This window comes from Colias philodice, chromosome 5 (assembly GCF_061535455.1).
Source record: "Colias philodice isolate Cphi_HAF_F1 chromosome 5, ilColPhil1 Martin Lab GWU primary, whole genome shotgun sequence".
NCBI lineage: Eukaryota > Metazoa > Arthropoda > Insecta > Lepidoptera > Pieridae > Colias > Colias philodice.
This window is the reverse complement of record NC_143090.1, coordinates 3,776,689-3,799,532: the sequence shown is the minus strand read 5'-3', so window position 1 is coordinate 3,799,532 and position 22,844 is coordinate 3,776,689. Positions and strand designations below refer to the sequence as shown.

General features: G+C 33.2%; 1 protein-coding gene across 1 annotated transcript; it reads left to right on the top strand.

The window, feature by feature from the left end:
• The first annotated feature begins 5,202 nt into the window (after positions 1 to 5,202).
• On the top strand, positions 5,203 to 8,747 carry LOC149488365 (uncharacterized). The gene is made up of 6 exons (XM_089695219.1): positions 5,203 to 5,300; positions 6,211 to 6,273; positions 6,626 to 6,712; positions 7,228 to 7,327; positions 8,507 to 8,564; positions 8,652 to 8,747. Exons 1-5 carry the CDS (start codon positions 5,204 to 5,206, stop codon positions 8,541 to 8,543), a joined length of 384 nt encoding a protein of 127 aa, XP_089551345.1. The 5' UTR covers position 5,203; the 3' UTR covers positions 8,544 to 8,564; positions 8,652 to 8,747.
• The last annotated feature ends 14,097 nt before the right edge of the window (positions 8,748 to 22,844 follow it).

Genomic DNA, 22,844 nt, shown 5'->3' with positions numbered 1-22,844 from the left:
CTTCGTGCTTTAATTGATCAGGGATCAGAGGCCACATTCGTTTCTGCGAGAGCAGCGGCACTTTTGGGTTGTACAAAATCCAAAATCAACGGTGTAGTCTCAGGAGTGGGAGAAGGAAATCGTATACAAATACAACATCAAGTCGATCTCGCAGTTTCGTCACGATGGAAAGAAGAAGATGATAGTATTGAAGTCAGGGCTTACATTCTTAAGACTATTTCAACAAGTTTGCCCTCAACACACATCAAGACGAACTGTTCAGAGCTCCAAATGTTACCATTGGCTGACCCTACCTATCATACACCAGGAAGAATTGACATGTTGTTGGGAGCGGATGTATATTGCAAAATTATAGAAGATGGATTGGTAAAATTGTCAGATGGGTTAGTGGTGCAGAAAACACGTTTGGGATGGATTATATCAGGTCGAAGAGATGAAAGGGTTATAGATAACAAACACAATATAATAACACTACATATAACAAGGATGGTTGCAGAAGATAATGATTTACTTAGAAGGTTCTGGGAAATAGAAACAGATGTCTACAAAAAGAAGAAGATTCAAACAAAAGAAGAAGAACTATGTGAGGAGATTTACAAAAATACAACAAGAAGAGATTCAACAGGACGATATGAAGTACATTTACCATTAAAACAAAGTATAGAAGACACGATTAAACTATGTGGAAAAACAAGAGAGCAAGCTATGAAGAGATTTACACAACTAGAAAAGAAATTTGAAAGAAATGAGAAGTTGAAAACAGAATATACAAAGGTTATACATGAATACAAAACAATGGGTCACATGAAACAGGTAAAGAATGTCAATAGCGATAATGCTATTTATCTGCCACATCATGCAGTAATACGTGATGACAAAGAAACGACGAAGGTACGAGTCGTCTTTGATGCATCGGCTAAGGGTTCTAATGGCTATTCATTAAATGATTGTATGATGATTGGACCTGTGTTACAGCCAGACCTCAGAAGTTTAATTATAGCGTGGCGAATGCATAAGATATGTGTTGTGGGGGACATCGTTAAGATGTATAGAATGATCAACATGACTGCTAAACATACACCTTTACAACGCATCTTATGGCGAGATAATCCTCATGATCAAATTGAAGAATATGACCTAACAACTGTAACCTTTGGTACAGCAGCAGCTCCTTATTTGGCGGTGCGTACTTTACTACAATTAGCAGATGATGAGTTGCATAATTATACGGAAACTGATGTTATTAAAAAGGCTTTCTATATGGATGACCTCATGACAGGAAATGAAAATATTGAGAAGACAAAGAACATGTGTAAAGAAATAACAGAGATATTAGCTAAAGGAGGGTTTCAAATGCAGAAATGGTCTAGTAATTCAGAAGAAGTATTGAACTATTTACAAAGAAATGATATTGATACAAGGGACAAGATAAATATAAAGTTAGATGATGTAATAAGAATTCTCGGATTAACATGGGATAGAAAGGATGATGCATTCAAAATATCAGTAAACTTACCAGAAATGAAGCTTCCTGTAACAAAGAGAACAATTCTATCTGATGTGGCTCGACTTTTTGATCCTTTTGGGTGGCTTTCGCCTGTAATTGTTACTGCGAAGATTTTAATACAAAGATTGTGGTTATGCAGCTTAGGATGGGACGATCAACTAACACCGGATCTACGTGAAGAGTGGATAAGATACAGAGAACAACTTACACATTTACAAAACCTCAAGATACCACGTTGGTTAAAAACTACACTTGATAATGACGAAGTTGAATTACACGGTTTTGCAGATGCATCTGCTCAAGCTTACGCTGCAGTTACATATCTGAGAGTTATTCATGAAGAGAAAGTACATGTAACTATACTTGCTTCACGAACCAAGGTTGCACCATTAAAGCAAGTATCGGTACCTAGATTGGAACTTTGCGCAGCAGCCCTACTAGCGGAGCTGATTGAAGATCTTGTGGAGGTGCTAAAGATACCTAAAAATAGAATATTCGCCTGGACGGGTTCAATGGTTGTACTTTCATGGTTACAATGTCAACCGATTCACTTGAAGACTTTTGTTGCAAATCGGGTTGGAGGTATAACACGAGTCTTGGATAACGAATGTTGGAGACACGTCAAATCTGCCGAGAATCCTGCAGATATTGCAACCAGAGGCATTGACGCATGTGATCTAGTAGATTCCGAGATTTGGTGGATGGGACCGGTTTGGTTACAACAAACAAACCTTCAACTTGAGAGATGTGATGTTCCAAAAATAGATTTAGAAATGAAGAAGCTAAAATGTAATGTTATTATAGAAGAAAAGCCAATTTGGGAGAGATTTTCCACTATGTCAAGAATGAAACGGGTACTCGCATATTGTAGAAGATTTGGTAAGAAACGGACAACACAAACACATCATTATTTAACATCACATGAAATGGAATACATATTAGAAGAATGCATAAGATATTATCAAAACTTGGTTTATGAAAAGGATATAGAAGCGCTAAAGAAAGAAGGAAGAGTGAAGAAACGAAGTACACTGATAACATTAGCTCCATTCATAGACGAAAGAGGTCTTTTGAGAGTAGGAGGCCGGTTGCAGAATGCATCACTGTCAGATACAACTAAACATCCTATTATAATACCGAGTCATCAACACATTACAAGGTTGTTAGTTAACGAAGCACATACAAAAACGCTCCATGGTGGCATACAACTAATGTTAACTTACATTAGAACAAAATATTGGGTGATTGGAGTGAAGTCGGCAGTAAAGCAATGTATTCGCAATTGTAAGATATGCATTATAGACAAGGCTAAAGTGAAGAGCCAGTTCATGGGTCAGCTACCAGCAATGCGAGTCAATAGACATCGGCCGTTTATCAACAGTGGAGTCGATTATGCTGGTCCCGTGTGGATAAGAACATCTAAGGGACGTGGTCACCATGCGACTAAAGGTTATATATGTTTGTTTGTCTGCATGGCGACACGCGCTATACATTTGGAAGCTGTGACAGATCTTACTTCACAAGCGTTTATAGCTGCATTTAGAAGATTTGTCGCTCGCAGAGGCCACTGTGCTCACCTTTGGAGCGACAATGGAACTAACTTTATAGCCGCAGCTAAGGAGATCAAAGATCTATTTAGTACGGGCAAGAGTAATATTTCGAATGAAATAGCCGAAGTTTTAGAAAACGACGGAACAACGTGGCATTTCATTCCGCCAAGAATGCCATCATACGGAGGTCTATGGGAGGCAGGCGTTCAATCTGCAAAGAGGCACATAAATAGAGTTAGTAAGAACAGCACCTTGACGTATGAGGAAATGTGTACTCTCTTGGCCCAGGTTGAAGCTTGTCTGAATTCTCGTCCGTTATGTCAAGCCAATGATGATATGGATACACCCCTTACGCCTGGTCATTTTCTAGTGGGCGAAACTTTAATCGGCGTACCCGACACTAACTATGATAATGTAAAGATTAATGTTTTGTCCAGATGGCAACTTGTACAGAGAATGACGCAGGATTTTTGGCGCCGGTGGCAATTGGAATATCTGAATACACTACAACAACGCTACAAGTGGCATGTCAGCGTACCATCACCTCAAATCGGAGATATGGTGATAATTAAAGAAGATAACATGCCTCCCACAAGATGGCTTATGGGAAGAGTAAAGGATCTACATCCTGGGGCAGATAACCATGTCCGTGTGGTGACGATACAGTGCCAGGGTAATCACGAGTTCAAACGGCCATTATACAAATTGATAGCGTTGCCTAAAGATTGTTAGTTTATTTGATTTACATTTATACACAATTGTTATTTACAAATTTACAGTCCACTAATATGTTATTTATAGTTGTTGTATAAATTTATTTGAATGTTATTAGATGAGTTCATGTTGATTTTACTACTGTATAAAAACTATTGTTTTTGGCCGCCGGTATGTTCAAGCGAATTTTACATTAATTGAATTTTTGTTGTGTATTGATAGATGCGATGAATGTAAATCTAGTATGAAATAAACAGTCAAAGTGAATACACGTATTTTTTCTTCAATATCCCTCTGCTGAGCTAATTTGAACCTTAACACAATAAACACCAACATTTAACAGAGACAACTGTTAATCGTATTCTTTTAAATAAAAATGCCTAATCAAAAAACAACAAAACCATTTATTTTAGTATTATTATTTTACGAAGTCAGTTAAACTTTAAGTAATACACATACAATCAGTACCTAATAAAAGTTTACTATTTGGTAGAGTTTTTTCAGAAAACAAAGTGCGCACGCGCGGGCGGCCTCCCGCATCGTTCATTGGGCGCGGATTTTTGAATTATTTGATATCAAAAAAATTGGTTGTTTGTAAAGTAGGTTTACGATCGAGGAATTATTTGATATCAAAAAAATTGGTTGTTTGTAAAGTAGGTTTACGATCGAGATGTTTACGTGATAACAATATAATGCAGTGGCAGCGCTCGAGATGAAACGGGAGATCGGTCCGTCTCTCTCTCGTTATACCTGCTATCGCGCTCGTGAGGTTTTGGTGTGACACAAGTTTATGAACATGTCACCCGACTAAAACGATTTTAAAAACGTTATCACGTTAAAAATTAAAAAAATTCAAAATTATTTATTTATTTCCTTTACATAAACAAATTTGTGATTGGAACACTCCTAGTAAGCAAATAAAATGCTTGTGTCAGGAGGTTCCGCTCTTCCTTAACACTATTACAGAAACAGAAATAAAACAATATGAATGAATACAATGCAAAAACATAAAAGAAAAGAAAGAATTTAATAAAAAAATATCGGTATCGGTTGATTTATTATCGGCGATACCGATATATCGGCTTGCCGATATATCGGCCGATATATCGGTATCAGTATCGGTATCGTTACATCCCTACTAATAATAATTAATTACAAGTAGGTTACTCTAAAGACCACATATAAGTATATGAGTATTCTCGCCTGAAAAGCTCAATTTTCAGCAGCTGCATTTAGTTTCTTCAGTTAAGTTCCATTTAGCACTATAGCCAAGTTGTCATAGTAATAATATCAAGCGGAATCGAACCGCGACCAAGAAAAGAGCCTACTCCACAAACATCTCAGCTCTAATACGTTTATATATAAACGTTCTCCCCATTCCATCCCCTCAGTTAAATGCGATAGTCTAGCCTCATCACTCTTCATATACAAAATGCGGCAGACATTCATTTCAATTATGTTATTGTTTGCTGTCGCCGTTACTGCGAGAGGCTCGGATTTGGGTAAAGACGGATTCAATTATTATAAAGGTATGTGATTTTTGTTTTTATTTTTGCGACACGCTATATTTACGGATGTTATTTATGAATACATGGACATTTTATTTTAGTCACATACCTAAAGCTATGTCATAATTGTTCATTGATAATATCATAACTACAGAGTAAAATGTTTTTATGAATAGTTTAAGTATGTTAGGCTTGGTAAGTTAATATATAATATGTACGTTCGCTCTGTACGTACGTACGTCTGTTATTAAATTTACTCATTATTAAAAAAATGTGACAAAACCACTTATTTCATGTTTTATCCCCATAAATACCCCTTGGTATTTTAATATGTGGAATTTTTAAGGACTTGAATCAACTTAATCATATTTTTACATACCCACCTAGGTATTTAATAAAACTACCTACTATGTTTAAGTATGTGAAATTGTATAACTTCATAATCATAAATACAACCAAGATAGAATCTAATAATCCTCATTAATTCAGAATCATCTGATAGCGCTTTTAAAATGTTACTTTGACTCCTCTTTACAAATGAATGTCGAACTATATTAAAGTCCTGTAATCTTTAATGAAACATTTTCTGATCTCCATTTCGATTGATATTAATTACGCACGATTCAATTAATTTTCATCAATATTCCCTTTTAATTAAGGCTCAAATCCGTCTGCGTAGGCCTTTTTATCTCGCTTTCAGGCTGTAAAAAGCCCATGTTATCAAAGGTTTTAAAGGTATGTTTACGCAAATGAAAGTATTTTAATAATGATAATTCTTTTCTAAACCTTATATTATTATTTATTTTGCTAATTTTATTCGATGAGAAACTTTTATTTTATTTGTTGTGGTTGGTTTCTTTTTCATTTATAATTTTAATACATCGGCATCGTAATAAACAATTTGTTATAAGTAATTTTCAACCTTTTTCAGATTATTTGCGAGCTAAGTCTGATGACATCTATGTAGATTCACCATTCGAGGATCGTGTAATATGTAAGTATAGAGGACTTATTTTTTTTAAATATTATGTAAAATATATAGTTAGTTAAGCATACCTATTTCAAAATATTGCATTTTAGTATGTGTAGTAAAATTATAAAATAGGGATACAAAGTATTAACTACTACGGTAATTACTATCGAGCCAATAATACTGCATTGTTAAAATTTATTATTAAGCTAAATGTATATTAATGAAAATAAAATAAAACGTAGATTTTAAGTATCGAATATAATTGGAAACCAATAATAATATAATTATAGAGATCATGTTTCTCGTTGTTAAATTGATGTATAATTTTATGTAGGTAAGTATTTCCGAGTTTACTAAAATATTTTTTTTTTAGATTTCTTTCGTACTCCACTGCAACAGCTTTACCCAGATTCGCCTGTAATACAAGAATACAGAAAAAGAACGGCTAATATATTCAAAAGTAAGTTAAAAAGATACACAAAATATTCTAACTCTAAAACTAGGACAGGATAAAAAGTGGTCTGAAAACACAAAAAAGAAACATTCTTGTCGGAATTTTGCACCATAAGTTTTTATTCGTTTTGTAACTGTGGCAAAGTATTTACCTGAATTTACTTATATAGAACGAATGCCTAGTAATTCCTAGCTCTCGGCTGCAGAATAGTTTAGTATACTATTAATACCATTTTAATCATTACCAAGTAAAATAATATTTTCGATGAAATTTAACATTAAATTACCTTTAGATTATATTTTGTAACAGAATTCAGTCTAGTCTTCTGTTTCATCTAGATTTTAGTAAAATCGATTAAAATTTGATTACTGGAATGAAAGCGCCATTAATTAAATTTCGAAGGACTTGGCTTAGTACTGAAATTTCGCATCTTCATAATACGTATACTTTATGAGTCTGCAAAAAGGATTTTATCTAAATTAATTTTAAGTTTTAAAAATATTTTTTTTTACGTTTTATAGATCACATGCTGAACAGAGAGCCGGGAGGTGTACCGAATAAACGTACGTCCAAGACTGGTCTATCACTTCTTATGCAGAGCAAACAGGACTCACATCCTACGTAAGCATACCATGATTAACTTATACTTCTTTACACTTTTTTTATGCTGATATAAGGGGAGCGCTTGGCCACTATCTCGCCTGATGGTAAGCTGAGATGTGGCCTAAGATGGAGCGCGCTTCCCTAGAATGTACCTACCTGTTCACTCTCCTCTTGAAGAAAAGAAAGACAGAGAGAAAGATACAGCTCTATCTCTATGATCGTTAAGATATCGACAACGCTGGCAAGTGCCGCTTTTTGGTTCTTGAATATGCTTCGTACGGTGTTTTTCTTCATCCATTGGAGCAGTAAAATCCTGAAAATAAAATAAACCTGAAATGAAAATAAAGCAGTTGCCCATAGTCGATGCTGATCACTTTCTATCAGGTTACATGTCTGCTCTATTAGGTACCTTCTATTTCATAATATATTTTCTGGCTTTAAATATCATTCAAAATCCAATGAACAATATATTTTATAATAATATGTAAGGTAAAATTATTAGAGATTGCCAATATAAATGCCCCTCCACATTTGGTTTCCCGTGATACGTGATAGATTTACATTATATCCGTAGTAGGTATGTTATAGGTATAAAGTTTGAAAAAAATATTAAGCATTCATATTGACTGACCTACTGCCGATTAAAAATAAAGTTCAAAAACCCATTTCTGTATTACCCGCTGCCAACTCCCAGCGAACTTCACCTAACAACTTGGTGATAGACGCAAGTTAATTACGAAATAAAGTGACATTTTCCAATTACGGTTCCTTTGAAACCTTCGGCAGAGTATTTGCCTTTAATTAGTTAAATTGCAGCCAAATATAGACAATCGGCTATTTTGTGCTGGACAAGGGTTGTTGAGACATCGTTAGGTAAAAGAGTAGATCTTACGACACCTTTTAGTTTTTTAATCAACTATTGATATTTGTGACTTGCTTATTTACAAAGGTTTAATTGCTATTTGGAAGGAGAGTTAATCGATTTTATTTTGGTATATTACCCTTTATTACGTATAACGAGCGTAGAAGATAATTTACGACAAGAAACATAACTTTATTAATGGAAAATTTGAGAGCTTATTTTGCCATAACATAATAATTGTAACAACAGCAGCATTTCAATATTTCATTATTAGGGTAAAGTCCAAAATATAGATATACCTAGTAACATTAATCAATTGTATGTTTTTATTACAGAAGTGATGATGAACACTATTGTCTCTACGGTAAATAACATAACAAATTACTAAAAGAGGTAAAAAGTTTATAAACTTATCTATGCAATTTTAATGGTTTTCACAAAAAAAGAAAATTATTATATGTGTGTGTGTTTTTTTTTCAGAGTGCTCAGCATAAAACAATGCTATTAATTACCTCGTTAAAAATAATTTAATATAAAATGTAGCTGTTGGAAGAAAAAAGTTATTAAATCATTTGTTTCGTCTTGGATGAATAATTATTTATTATTGAAATAAAAAAAATATTTACATTGTTGATTCTGAATATTTATGTTTGTTTCATTTTACAACTATGTGTAATGATTTCGATACGAAAGATAAATAAAACGAATACGTGAAAGCTTTAACAATCTTTTGTTTTATTCAACACATCCATAAAACATGAAATGCAAATGGTTTACTAAAAAAATTATACAAGGTAAATAAACTGGATAGAAAAATACGCAGGACGGATACTTCGTGAAAAATATCTACTTTATGCCTATGGGAATAACAAAGTTTAGTACTACATCATATGAACAATATTTATTATTTCTAGTTTGGTTCATTTTTATTACACACTCTTAGTTACTGAGACAAAAATTAACTGTTGCAGGAAAATTAATCTGTACCTACTATGTCAATTTTTTTACAAACTTTTAACAAAAATATTTAATAACTACATATAATACATTACTTATTCATCGTTACTTTCATACAATCGTAGCCAATAATAATAACCTGTTCAATCTATTTATCTCAAAGGAAATAATTACAATTCCCGTAAAATTGTCGTCCGATAAAACTGGCATTCATAAAGTTGGAGATATTGAGCGCGAAGATTCTGCTAGTGATGGCCTACTTTTTTCTGAATAATGGCTGAAGTGAACCGTATCGCGGAAAAAATCTTGAAATGATTGGTTGCCTAACAAAAGAACATTTTGTAAGGAGCATTTAAAATGCAAAGGCGACTGGCCTTTGTACGCTTTAAAGATAATTCTGCAGAGGGATAGGGCAAATCGAGAAAGGGTGACTTTGTGGATAAGAAAAGCAACCAAGGTGTTTCAACTGAATTCATTATGCCGGGATGTCCATTCATGAAATCGCAATATTTGCATGATTTGCAATCTGTCTTTGAGATAGGAAACTAATAATTGTTATTGTGAGCAATTTGCATTTATTTAGAATTCCCGAATGATAGTATTTGTATTAAAACCTCGATAAGTATACATAGATAGTTTTATTAAATTGGTCAGAAGCCGGGTCAAGCCGCATCACTAGTTCTCATTAAAAAAGCAAATTGTACAAAAACGGTCAATTGGAAAGTGCATCAATTGCAGTCAACTACCATTCAGGTAACTGTAGGGCAAAACGAAGTTCAGTTAAGACGAATTGATTGGAATCCATCGAACCATGACTGGCTAAGAGAATTATCAGTGGAATACATTAGTTCGTTACTATTGCAAATTCTCTTGAGTTATCCCAAGTATAAAATGTGCGATGTCGGTACTGCCGAGTAGAAAATTTTCAATTCGACTCAAATCAAATAGTGTTCGCATTTATTCCGTTTAACTTTACAAAAGTGCTCAACGAGCGCTGTAAAGTTTATAACATTGTCTAAAGTCTGAATGCATAAGCGAGTGGCGTCGAATTCTCCGTGTGCTAAACATAATTTTCTTTTATAAAGTAACTTTGTTTGCGAGTGTACTCATTTAAATGGCTTCAACAAATTCTCGACGATCTCGTATTTCATAACGCGTCGAAATTTCACTACTTTAATTACAGCGTTTAAGTACAAGAATAAAATACACCGGGTTTATTGCAAGTTGTTGCGAGGAACGGTTATAATTTACTGATATAAGTAGTTTCAAAGTTACGAACACAGGACTTATAAATTTTCCTTAGGAACAAACTTTAAATATTTTCAGCGAAGTATTGCTTGTACTGTTATCTGTAGAGGAAATTTCTAGAAAGTTTACATGGAATATAAAAGAATAACCGACATGAATACACACAATAGGGAGCTGTTCATTTCGATCATTTGTTCGGTTCTAAATTGTAATCAGAGGAGATAGAGATTCGAAACGTTTCGCCAGATACCCGTAATTTCGCCCTCCGGGATCTTCCACGCTTTCTTGAATCGATTTGATTTCATTCGAAAGCCTTGTAGGATTTTAAAGGGATATTTGTTTTCCTTTTTAGAAGCAATACAATTTTAAACTGAAAAGCGTTCTTACAGTTACAGTTTTCAGCACTAAAGCTTTAAGCTCTCTAAAACATTTGAAATTCAATTAACTCGTTCTCTGTAAAGATATTGCTACATTAAGTTTTCTTACATTTTGTTCTAAATGTAATATAAATGTCACTTTAAAAAAAATAATTGCACTTATTGCACGCCTCATAAGCGAAGCGTTGAGGTGGGTACTACTGTCACTTCGCGCAAAACATCTGATTTTTCAAACTTAAAATGTCTTTATGTATCATACATTGCACTTGTAAGATAATACATACACACACATATTAAGAAAAAACACTATTTTTAACGTTCATGATATTTTTGATGTCATTTTTGTTATTTAAACTAGTTAAAAAACAGTTTAAAAAAGTTCTGTCTTGGACGTCCGTGTGTCTGTATGTGCGGATCCTTTTTCTTGTTAACACGATAGCGACCGAAATACTTTACTAATCGAGTCTTTTTTTTTCTCTTACGCTTGAGTATGCTCAGGAATAGAACCCTTTCATTTTTCAGGGTCTGATTCGATGTGGTTTAATTGTTATTAAACAAACAAAAATAATAATTAATAAATATTTATTAAAAAAAAATTATGAGGCGTGCACTTTTTTTTTGTATCTGTACAATGATTTGCAGGTCATCTTTATAAATATTGTCTTGTTTGTGAAGGAACTGACACCGTTTCGAGTAGTCGATAAAGGATCGAACTATACAATATTTAATAGTAAGATAAGTATTATTGTTACACAAAGTTAAAAGATACGGCATAGCTGCCTTGAAGGGTTTTACGACCGTTCTTTGAAAATCATATTCCCTCTTAAGATAGGATTTTCTGATAAGATTTTAAGCACTATAGGTTATTTCTGTAAACGTCTCGGTTGTCCTTTTTGAGGATATTTTCTATAAGACAAAATGTGTTCAGACTAAATTGCTTACCCTTTCGGATGCTCCATTTCCGTCACCTAATGAAATGTGAAAACTTTTGTGCGGACAGAGACCCTTATTAAATGTTCTAATAGAAATACAAGGCACGGCGTATTCTTTTCTGTCGGTTATAATGGTCCGGGAGCCAGCAGCAGATTTTATGACCAAGTTCCTCTCAAGCGGTAATTAGTAAAATGCATCTAAGTATAGTATTATGAAGCCTCGTGAACGTCAGCTGGAGCTCGGTTGGGGGGAAGAGCGGTTGTAGCCTCCCGTATCAGCTGACGGTTTTTCCACCAAGATACAGCCAGCTGACATATATATTTATCCACAGTTACATATAAGCTATCATCAGGTAAATTTTTGTTTGAGAGGAAATAACGGAAAATAAATTTTTCTTTAAATTTAACTTTCATGTTCGAGACACCAGCTGACGTATAATACACCATGTTGTAACCAGCTGACTATTTTTTTTCGTTGAGATATTGGGTTAGCTACAATTTGACAAATTTTTAGCTGAGAGGAAATGAATGAATGAATGTATTTTTTTTCCTATGTGCGTGGGAGGCTACAACCGCTCACCCCCCCAACCGAGCGCCAGCTGACGTTCACGAGGCTTTATAATACTATACTCTCATGCGTCTGACGAATTATCTCTTGAGAGGAAATAGTTAACCAAATTTGCACCTGGCTCCCTAACCATAATAATAGTTTGACTCTCGAGCCTCACATTTTCGTGAGGTTCGAATTTTAGGTAAGATAGGAATGAATGAATGAGTCGTTTTGTAGATAACATAATCAGATTGTTAATTATGTGCAAATTAAGTCTATTCTTCTCGATCAGTAGATCTATTTGAAAAATATTTACGTTGTAACAAAGGCTTTTTCCCGAACGAAGCCGGCTGATGCAGCTAGTTCACAATATTTTCGTACATACATAGTAAAATAATACCTACCGTATTTATTTATTAATAAAATATGTAGTCGGACTCTTGATATATAATTATGGTCACGAATTCAATATCACAAAAATGTTTTATGAATTCAAATTTCACTTTCTGTCCTCGGCAATTAATTATATACGTATTTAAATAAATTTTCCTGGAAATTAATAACGGACGTGAGGAGACTATGGAGAGTAACACCGCTGCCTTAAATACCAAGTTTTTCATTATTATTTCTAACTATCTACAAAGAAAAATTTTATTATATTTTAAGTACCAGAAATGAAGCATATTGAGCTAGTTCTTACATTATTTTTTTACATTATTTTATACTACTCCTATTGGTCTTAGTGTAATGATATATAACCTTCCTCGATAAATGGGCTATCTATAACTGAAATAATTTTTAAATAGGACCAGTACTTCCTGAGATTGGCGCGTTCAAACAAACACACAAACTATTCAGCTTTATAATATTAGTATAGAAATATAGATCAATTTCTAGTGTGTTATGTCTACTACCTGTCTTAAAGAGTCGAGTAGTAGAGTCTTAGATATAAATATGCTGTACTATTTATGCGATGGTTACTCCGTCTGTATGGATTGGTAGCTGACTTGGTCTATTTTATGCTGAATCTTAAACATTGTCCTAATCATTGCTACTGTTTGGTATTTCATTAGTGACTATCGACTATCGAGTCGAATGCAACGTCTTCTTGTTCCGAAATGAAACTCGATTGCTAGTAATCTTGTAAGATATTTAGAGATGAAAGTTCGAGGAAAGATAAGACGTTCAAGGAATTTCGCTATGAGTGTGATTTCAATTTGAAAATGATTAAGTAATATTGTTATTTTTTTATTTATTTTACAAAATTGTGTAAATATACTGACCAAATAACATGACGGTGTGAACTAAATATATTTGAGATTATCAATCGTGAAATTAAAATGATTTTATTACTCCCCACTTGCGACATAACCTGCGTAGTCAAAGGAAATTCTCGTGGAAATGAGACGTTTCCCCGCCGTAAAAAGTAGCCTATATATCAGTCTCAAGCCTCCTATCTCCAAACACAAAATAAAACACACCTTTGCATTTATAATGTTAGTAAAAATGTTAGATTTACAGTTTTCGTGCTAATCATTATTTTCAAGAATATCTCCTGGTTCCCGGTACTAAACCCACACATACATAATACCCATACATACATACATAATCCTATACCCTATACAATCAACATTCACAGAAGTCTCTTGTCTTCAAGTATTATATCATCTCTGAAGTGGTATCTAACTAGTTTCAGTTTCTCGTCTTCATTATAACGAAACAACTGCCATCGGCCGGCTTGGGTCACGTTCGTTGTATTAATTTTGGGTTTATTGAATAATACGTGAGTGCCATACGCAATACGTTAATAAGGGACTCAAGTTTGATCCTTCTGAAGAGCTATTCGTCAGATCTCAAGATATTTGAGATGTTCATGATATTTCATTAGGTATCTATTTATGGTTTTAATAAGATAATGAATAAGTATACTAATTTATTGGACTTATACCATGTTTTCATAAAATTCATTTAAGGTTATGTATAATAAATAGTTAAATATATTTTATTTCATATTTGAATGAGATTGCAGAAAAATCTAAATTACATATTGACAAAAATATAGATACATTTTCGAAAGAGGTGGAATTTCTCTAAAGAGATTATAGTTATGCACTAAGTGGTATCGATTCTGAACTGATCTAATAAGGCTTCTATATGGTTCAACCATTGAGCTAAAATAAGCATCGAATTGAGTGGATCACGTACCATGTATCAATTTGCAGAGACGTGAGGAAGGTGGCAATTGACGGCCTGCAAATTAGCTCTTTATTCTTATGTTCGCTTCTAATGATAGCTATTCAAATGTATTTAATGTTATGATTTCCAATAGGGCTTATTATCCTTGCTGATATAATAAATGCAAAATTTTATTTCTTGTTTGCCTTTCACGTCGTAACGGAGCTTTCAGGTATGATTTTCATTTCTATATAGGTTAGGTATTAAGAGGCAGATGCCGCGGAACGAACGGTAGTTTATTATATTATGGATTAATTTTTTGTTTAATTGGACTGGTATCGTAGAAATAGATATACGTAACATTTAATTGAACGGTTGTGGTAGATTTCCATATAACAAAATTAATTAAATACTTAAAACGTCAATCCAGGAACTGGAGCGGGCTGATTCCTAGTATTCAGAACATTAAACATTCGATTTTAGGAAGCTCGTTGAATGTTAAGCATCTATTTTCGCCTTTTGTGTGTCGAAATACATATACCTATATTAGAGCAGGCTCCAAGGAGATGTTCGTTTGCAAAAATCGCGGATCTAAATCTGACTTCTGATATATATTGTATAGATCCCAGACATCCTATAGACAGATGTTGCCAACCAGTTTTGTGGTCCCCCTGCCCGCACCCCGGTAATTAAATATGGCATACAAAGAAAAAAATAAAAATTTCCAAAACATGCCGTGTGGGGTATCAAATGAAAGAGCTTATTGAGTAGATCACGAATATATAGCATACTATATACATTTCTTACACTTTCTCTAAGATTTTTTAGAAAATTTACGAAAATGGTCCATTTTTGAGTTAACTTTAAACCACTATAGATTGAAAACTCATGAATATATTTTTTAAATTATTATTTTAAATAATTAACAATAGTCCATTGTTTATGATTCAATAGTTCGTAATATAATATAAGTGAGCTATGTGGTGGATTTGATGAAAATAACTATACAGGGTGTAATCGTTAAGTGTGCACAAGCGATTATTCCGTAACTATTGCAGATATCAAAAAACTTTAAACTGATATCGAAAGTACTTAACCTAATGAGTAAAATGGCCATAATAAATTTTTAAAAATAAAACGAGAAATAACCAAAAATGTTACATTAAACGCTCCCATACAATTTATTTCCCATACATTTTGTATTCATAGTAGATTTTCGAAGTGACGTCCTTATTGTGCAATACAATGAGGAGGTCTATTTACAGTTTCTAAATGAACTTCCCTCCAAATTTGCGAAGTAATTTAAGCAGAAAACCAAAAAAAAACAAAAAAAAAAAGCTAAAATCTTTCATATTAAATGTATAGGTTGATCCAAAAGTAATAGACTACAGGCCCGTGTTGAAAAAATTATGGGTCATTTGACCCACCTCCTGACCTATCTAGAATGATATAAGAGCATTAAATAATAAGATTCAGCACTATGACGTCACTTGTAAGCTGTCCACCTGAGTGCAGATGAGAATTCGAAGGTTCAGGTAGAGATTTTCTCCCCTTGTCTCCATGATTTTTGTACGGCGTTGCGGAATAATTGATTAAAAGTAGTATAGAAATAGTATGACACAGATGCCGTACAAAATCAAATGACCAAATTTACCCCGGCAACTGTCGAAAAATAAAAATAAATTCCGACTTTGTGGACCACCATTTTTTTACGGCATCTGTGTCATACTATTTCTATACTGCTTTTAAGCCATTATTCCGCAACGCCGTACAAAAATCATGGAGACAAGGGGAGAAAATCTCTACCTGAACTTTCGAATTCTCAACTGCACTCAGGTGGACAGCTTACGAGTGACGTCATAGTGCTGAATCTTATTATTTTATGCTCTTATATCATTCTAGATAGGTCAGGAAGTGGGTCAAATGACCCATAATTTTTTCAACATGGGCCTGTAGTCTATAATGATAATTGGGTATTTCCTGTGCACATAAAAATATAAAATAAATGTTTTATGCTTGCTCATGTAATCACTAAGTTATCACAAAAAAAATATATCTACAGGCCACGTTTCCAAGTATTAACATTAATTTTAATGTGAACAGTGCGAGCCAGAATGTTTCCCGACGAAAAGAAGAAACAACGATTCGACATTTAGAGGGTGAATTTCTAAATTTTTAATGAGATCAGGATAATTTTTTGTCACGATTTGTGACCATGGGCGTTACCTGGGTTCACCATGTTTATGCTGAAACCAAGAAACAATCAATGGCCTGGATGCGAGCTTCCAAAGTGACGGTGAAGATTTTCAAAGTGAAAATTAGTGGGATAGATTAAAGCCGTAGTTTTTTGGGACGCTGAAGAAATGTGGAATATTTTAAGAAGGTAGTCACTACTACACAGGGCTCTTACTACACAGACCAAATTAAAAGATTGCGGGTAGGTTAGTAAGAAAAAGAGACATGGCAAACTTCGGTCTTGAATGTTGGTTCACCAAGACAACGCACCAGATCACAAAGCGTCAGTTGCGATGGCTGCCAATCAAAAATCGGCATTGAAAATGCTTGAACACCCACCCTGTTTGTAAGATCTAGCTCCTAGTTAATTCTATCTCTTACCTCGGCACAAGAAACACCGTCGATACAAGAAATTTTAAGACGACAGCGAAGTGATGGCCGATTTTGAGGGGTTTTTGTAGATGAAGTCAAAGTTTTTTTTTCTAAGTTAAGGAAAAAAAATATCGAAGTATATTATCTAGTTAGAAGACTATCTAGAGAAATACATAATTATTTTAACTGTAATGACCTTGTTTAATATTGATTATCATTACTTTTGGATCAACCCATGTACATGGGATATTCATATCTCATACTAAATGTATGGGAGGGTTTAAAGTTAATTTTTTAGATATTTCTCGTATTATTTTTAAAAATTTATTATGGCCATTTTACTCATTAGGTTAAGTACTTTCGATATTAGTTTAAAGTTTTTTGATATCTGTAATAGTTGCGGAATAATCGCCTGTGCACACTTAACGATTACACCCTGTATACTATATGAACTTGAAAATATACTCGCCATCTTTGAATGCTCCCCCCACTCCCCCATGCAACTATTTCACTGTACGAAATATTGAATCGTAAACAATGGACTATTGTTAATTATTTAAAATAATAATTTAAAAAATATATTCATGAGTTTTCAATCTATAGTGGTTTAAAGTTAACTCAAAAATGGACCATTTTCGTAAATTTTCTAAAAAATCTTAGAGAAAGTGTAAGAAATGTATATAGTATGCTGTATATTCGTGATCTACTCAATAAGCTCTTTCATTTGATACCCCACACGGCATGTTTTGGAAATTTTTATTTTTTTCTTTGTATGCCATATTTAATTACCGGGGTGCGGGCAGGGGGACCACAAAACTGGTTGGCAACATCTGTCTATAGGATGTCTGGGATCTATACAATATATATCAGAAGTCATATTTAGGTCCGCGATTTTTGCAAACGAAACTCCACTGAGAGTCCGGTCTATATATAAAATGCATGCAGCTGCTTTTTTGTATTTAATGAAATGTCAGAATGTGGCAATTTATATTTGTTCATATTCAGTATAGTATTGTTCCCACACGGGCCACACGCTCCGAAGGGATACTGATCATATACCAAGGCAAGCCTTAGACTGGAACCCCCAAGGAAAGCGTAAGCGTGGTCGTCCTAAACAAACCTGGCGGCGGACAGTCATAGACGAAGCCAAGAAAATCGGGAAAACCTGGAGCGAAATCAAAAGGGAAGCTCTCGACAGAAACGCCTGGCGGAGCACTGTGGATGCCCTCTGCCCCAGCTAGGGGACACAGGAACATAAGTAAGTAAGTATAGTATTGTTCACTTATATGCACTACTTTGGCACTACTAGAGTTAATATTTAAAGTAAATTCAATATCAAAGAGTTACCCGTAAAACGCGAATATGCAAATATTCACAAAAGGACTAGGCATCTATTATGTTAAGGTGTCGGATTTAAAGCAAAACTACGAAACATGCACTGCACTTCAATTTTCTAAGACATCACTACATTAGGTGTTACTAGTAATACTACTTGTATGAGTAAATTGATTAAATTGATTATTGATTAACCTCAACGTCAACCTGAGCGCTTTCAAGAAAATATAAAAAGAGAAATAATATCAGACTTTTATTAACAACCTTTTTATTTTATTTCAGTACCTAGGTCATGATATCACAGTTCTATAAGCGAAAATAAGTATTATAAGTACTCATCTCCGGTCTCCCACGCAATATTTATGTAAATATGTACTTGTAGATATAAATTCATTCATTCATTTTTAAATACACCCAAGAGAAATAAACTTTTTATAAATTATACTACATAACCTCGTAACATAAATTTTAAAGATATTATCTTGTGTTATTCTTCGAAGGTTTGATAATTTACGGCTATTCTTTCCGAAAAATTATAATAATACCCATATTTTCAACTATTAGTTACTTTTAATATTAACCATATTATTAAAATGGGTAAGCTTGTCTAAATAATTCAAACTGAAATTACTGAAGATGTTTCCATAAGCGATTGCTAATAGCTTCGGTCCCTGATCGGAATTTAGAAGATTTTAAAACAAACGACCTAAAACTTCGGCTGATAAGAAATTTCTGGAAATACAATTATTCCAAGGACATTAGTATAATTGGGAGCCTACTTTTGTTTCTGCGATGGATTAATTTTTACCAATGAAAATTTTAACATTCTATAGAGCTTCTGGTCCTTGTTTCATTTTTAAAGTGTTCATCTTGATTGTTTAAAGCAGACAATGCCTGAATTTATTTTTAAATCATAATACATAAAATAGATGTCTTAAAATGGGTATACCGAGGAATGTATGTAATATTTGTATGTTTTTTAGTCTTTTTAAACATAGGTATATTGTATTTACATCTAATTTATATATATTCACTGCTAGTAGAGCTAATTATTATACATCTAATTTAAATATACACTACTAGGATAGATAATTAAGTTGAAATTTGATAGAGATGTGGCCTGAAATACAAAATATTATAACCTATTACCATAAAATCATAATTCAAACCAGAGGCATGCAAATAATGTACAATTTCATGATAATATTTCTAATTAGGTTTAAAATTATTCAGGTATTCACAAATTGTAAAACCGATTAGTTTTGTCTTACGAGTGCTTGAACGAGCTAGCAATTAATATTACTTTCTGACATGATTCGCATTAATTTAACTTAACAATATGGCAATTTACGTAAGGGAATGGCGCGGTGATGTTTCTGAAACAAGGCAACATCAGATATTATGATTAATGAAGTTTTATTTAGGTCGTGATGGAATTTGTACGTAATTTTAATAAATTTATGTACGTGGCCGATAACAGACGTTATTATTTTGTTCATGGGTACGCCCGGGATTTGAATTTTGTGAAATTTTGTCTGCGAATTGTAATTATGTTGGGTTGTTATTTTTGGTGTATTTTATAGTTTTATCCAATGGAAACTGTTGTTTGTTTTTTTTCATTTCAATATTTCGCAGGCGATAATGATATATGAACCACTTATGTTATATTATTCCAATTTATTTTCTCTTGAATGCTTTCTGCTAATTTATGGTTAATTACTAATGATACATCTAAGCTATATTTTATAGTGGCTTAGAAATTTTTTTGACTTCGTTTAATTCATTTTACTACTAATACTAGCAAAACATCCATAAAACTGACAGTTCACGAAAATTAAATGAACAATAGTTAACGTTCCCGTTAAATGAGCTTTTGGCTGAACAATTTTGAATTAATTAAAAACGACAGCTCACAGTTTGCGAACGGAGTTCAGAACCCAGAGCTCACTTCGGTCTTTATTACTGCACTGTATAATGTGTGATTTTAGTTCGGTTCCGAATAGTTTTTGTTAACGTCAAAATATCCGCTTGCGGCTGAACTTTCTAACATTACTGCTAAAGTTGGATAGCTGAAATGACGCGTAAAGCCGCGACTCGCTAGTATGGGCAATGCATTTTACATTTATATAACTACTAAATGTAGTTAATTAACATTAACGTTAATAAATGATTATGCTTAGAGATGTAGTCTGTAAATTGATTTTATTGAAGGTTAGATTACCTATGAGGTTAGGTAGAAGTTATTCTTCATACTCAAAGTAAATATCCCTTACAAGAATTATATCTTAGTAACTACAACGAAATAAAAATACATTGCTCAAACTTTAAATTTACTACAAACACATTAGCTGATGTTATACTGAATCATATCCCAGAAGAGGCAAGGCACACGTTGTAGATAGTAAATTTGAAATGGCCATATTACCGCACAGAATGTATGGAGGATTGTTGCGTCCGTGTAAAATATTGTACTTCCCGCTGCAGTAGGTACCATATTGTGGGAATATTTTTTGGTGATGTACAGACTGCTTGTGTCGCTTAATCAAATGTGATCGTGAGTGGTGTTGGTTAGAATTTGTGGAATATTCATGTAGTCTTGCTAGAAATAGCATAGTTGAATAAGTAATAAAGTACTAACAGATTTATAATATATTGTTATTTACTAGGTACCTATATATTCCATCGCACATCAGTAAGAAATTGAGGCTACAATTACTCGCAGTAAGACTTCAAAAATGATTGGTAACCCCGCATTTGAGAGTTTACTAATAGCCATACATATTATTAGTTTGAAATATAAACATTTTCAATAATTTAATTACAAAATTATAAATATATAAATAAGTGAGTATATACAAAATTACACGTGCCTTAACTCAAATAAATTCTATTTGATTTCCTTATCCAAGTGGCTGCCAATTTACGTTTTGTATACTATATTTGTACATATTTATTCAGAGTTTTTGCGTTTCATTTGTGTTGTTCTACCTATAAAATATCGGCGTATGGTATTCATATTATTAATTTACTCATCATGAATTAAAACTAATCAGATTGGTACTTTCGATTAATAACATGTGTCATTTCCAAAGTTACTACGGTAGCCGGTAGGAATTCTGGCCATTGTAGTCAAGTTGTTATAAAATTGTTTCCTATTATTCTTATGTGAAAAGGGATACCCCTTTTACCTCATGTCACGTTACAAAAAGGCGAACTGAAAGTTATTTTTAAATTAAATTTTTAGTGAACATAGGTTTTTCGATACGGCGCCGACTTCATCCCTATGGATTCACTTGAACTGAGTTACTACGTTAGAGTATGGAATTTAATTTAATACTTTCTGTATAAAAACTTTAAGTTAAAGTATGAAATTGAGAATGATTTTTTCTATATTCGTTCAATATTGTAAATCAGAAAAATTGTTGTATTAGAGTAGTTAATTTAATGTGAAGAAAAAACATGAGTTGTTACTAATAATGGTGCACAATATTGATTCAACTAAAATGGATACGAACCATGTGAATAAGGCTCTTATACCCAAACCTTGTCATCAACTTAAATTAATCATGTAATTTAACGCTGAATGAACATATGGCGGTAATAATTGAAGTGGATTCTTAGTATTTGCGAATTGCGTGATTCTCTCAAACATGATCTCTCGATTAAAGAGATAAAACATAGTGCTCTGTTAACGTAACGTCGGTTAAAAATAAAGCATTCATAAAACGTATAATACACATTTATAAGTATCATATTTCCCGCGAAATAAAACGAATTTCATATTCATTGAATGTGAAATTGACTGACGTTCTATCTTGCGTTTGTTCGTGGTCGGTAAATTTTTTCTATTTACTTTGTCCACATTTCTTGAGGCATTAAATTGGGGTCCGCTGGCGACCCCAGCTGTATTCGCGGAATGATATAGAATGAGATGGTATGAATGTTCATATTTTAATATGTCGTTCATTTTCCTCGGATGCTGCTGTAATTTTTTTATTCTGATTCGCACATTTAGGTACCTATGATTTAAGGAAAAAACATAATATAATTTACCAATACAGAATATGCTGGAAGATCATTATTAGTTTCCCAAACAGTGTTAATTAAAAATAAGAACATTTGGATAGCACACGAGTTATAGGTAAACATATTTATTACTAAGACGACGTAAAAATTACTTTATTTCTTGTATAAATTTAATAAACATTCTTCTTTATTTAAAATAATTCTGAGAAGAAGTGTTTGATATAATAATCTCTCGTTAGTAATCTTCCTGTCGATAAGCTCTCGCTTTGATCCCTGAGGCACTTAAAACTCGGACGGGCAGGACACGGAAGGACACTTTGACCATAAGAAAATCGACCTCAAAAATATGTACGCTCAAGGCTTCTTTAAGAAAACCTTTACGACACCAACGTGGATGTTTTTAAATGTAAGTAAGTATATTGTTTTATTAATGTTTTTCTGTTAAAGAATAAGTAATAGAGATTTT

What these genes read in the sequence shown, in the direction of transcription:
- LOC149488365 (XM_089695219.1), top strand. Translation starts at nt 5,204, where the DNA reads ATGCGGCAGACATTCATTTCAATTATGTTATTGTTTGCTGTCGCCGTT. An exon ending in ATTCGAGGATCGTGTAATAT is followed by an intron (nt 6,274 to 6,625) that starts GTAAGTATAGAG and finishes TTTTTTTTTTAG; the next exon opens with ATTTCTTTCGTACTCCACTG. An exon ending in AACGGCTAATATATTCAAAA is followed by an intron (nt 6,713 to 7,227) that starts GTAAGTTAAAAA and finishes TACGTTTTATAG; the next exon opens with ATCACATGCTGAACAGAGAG.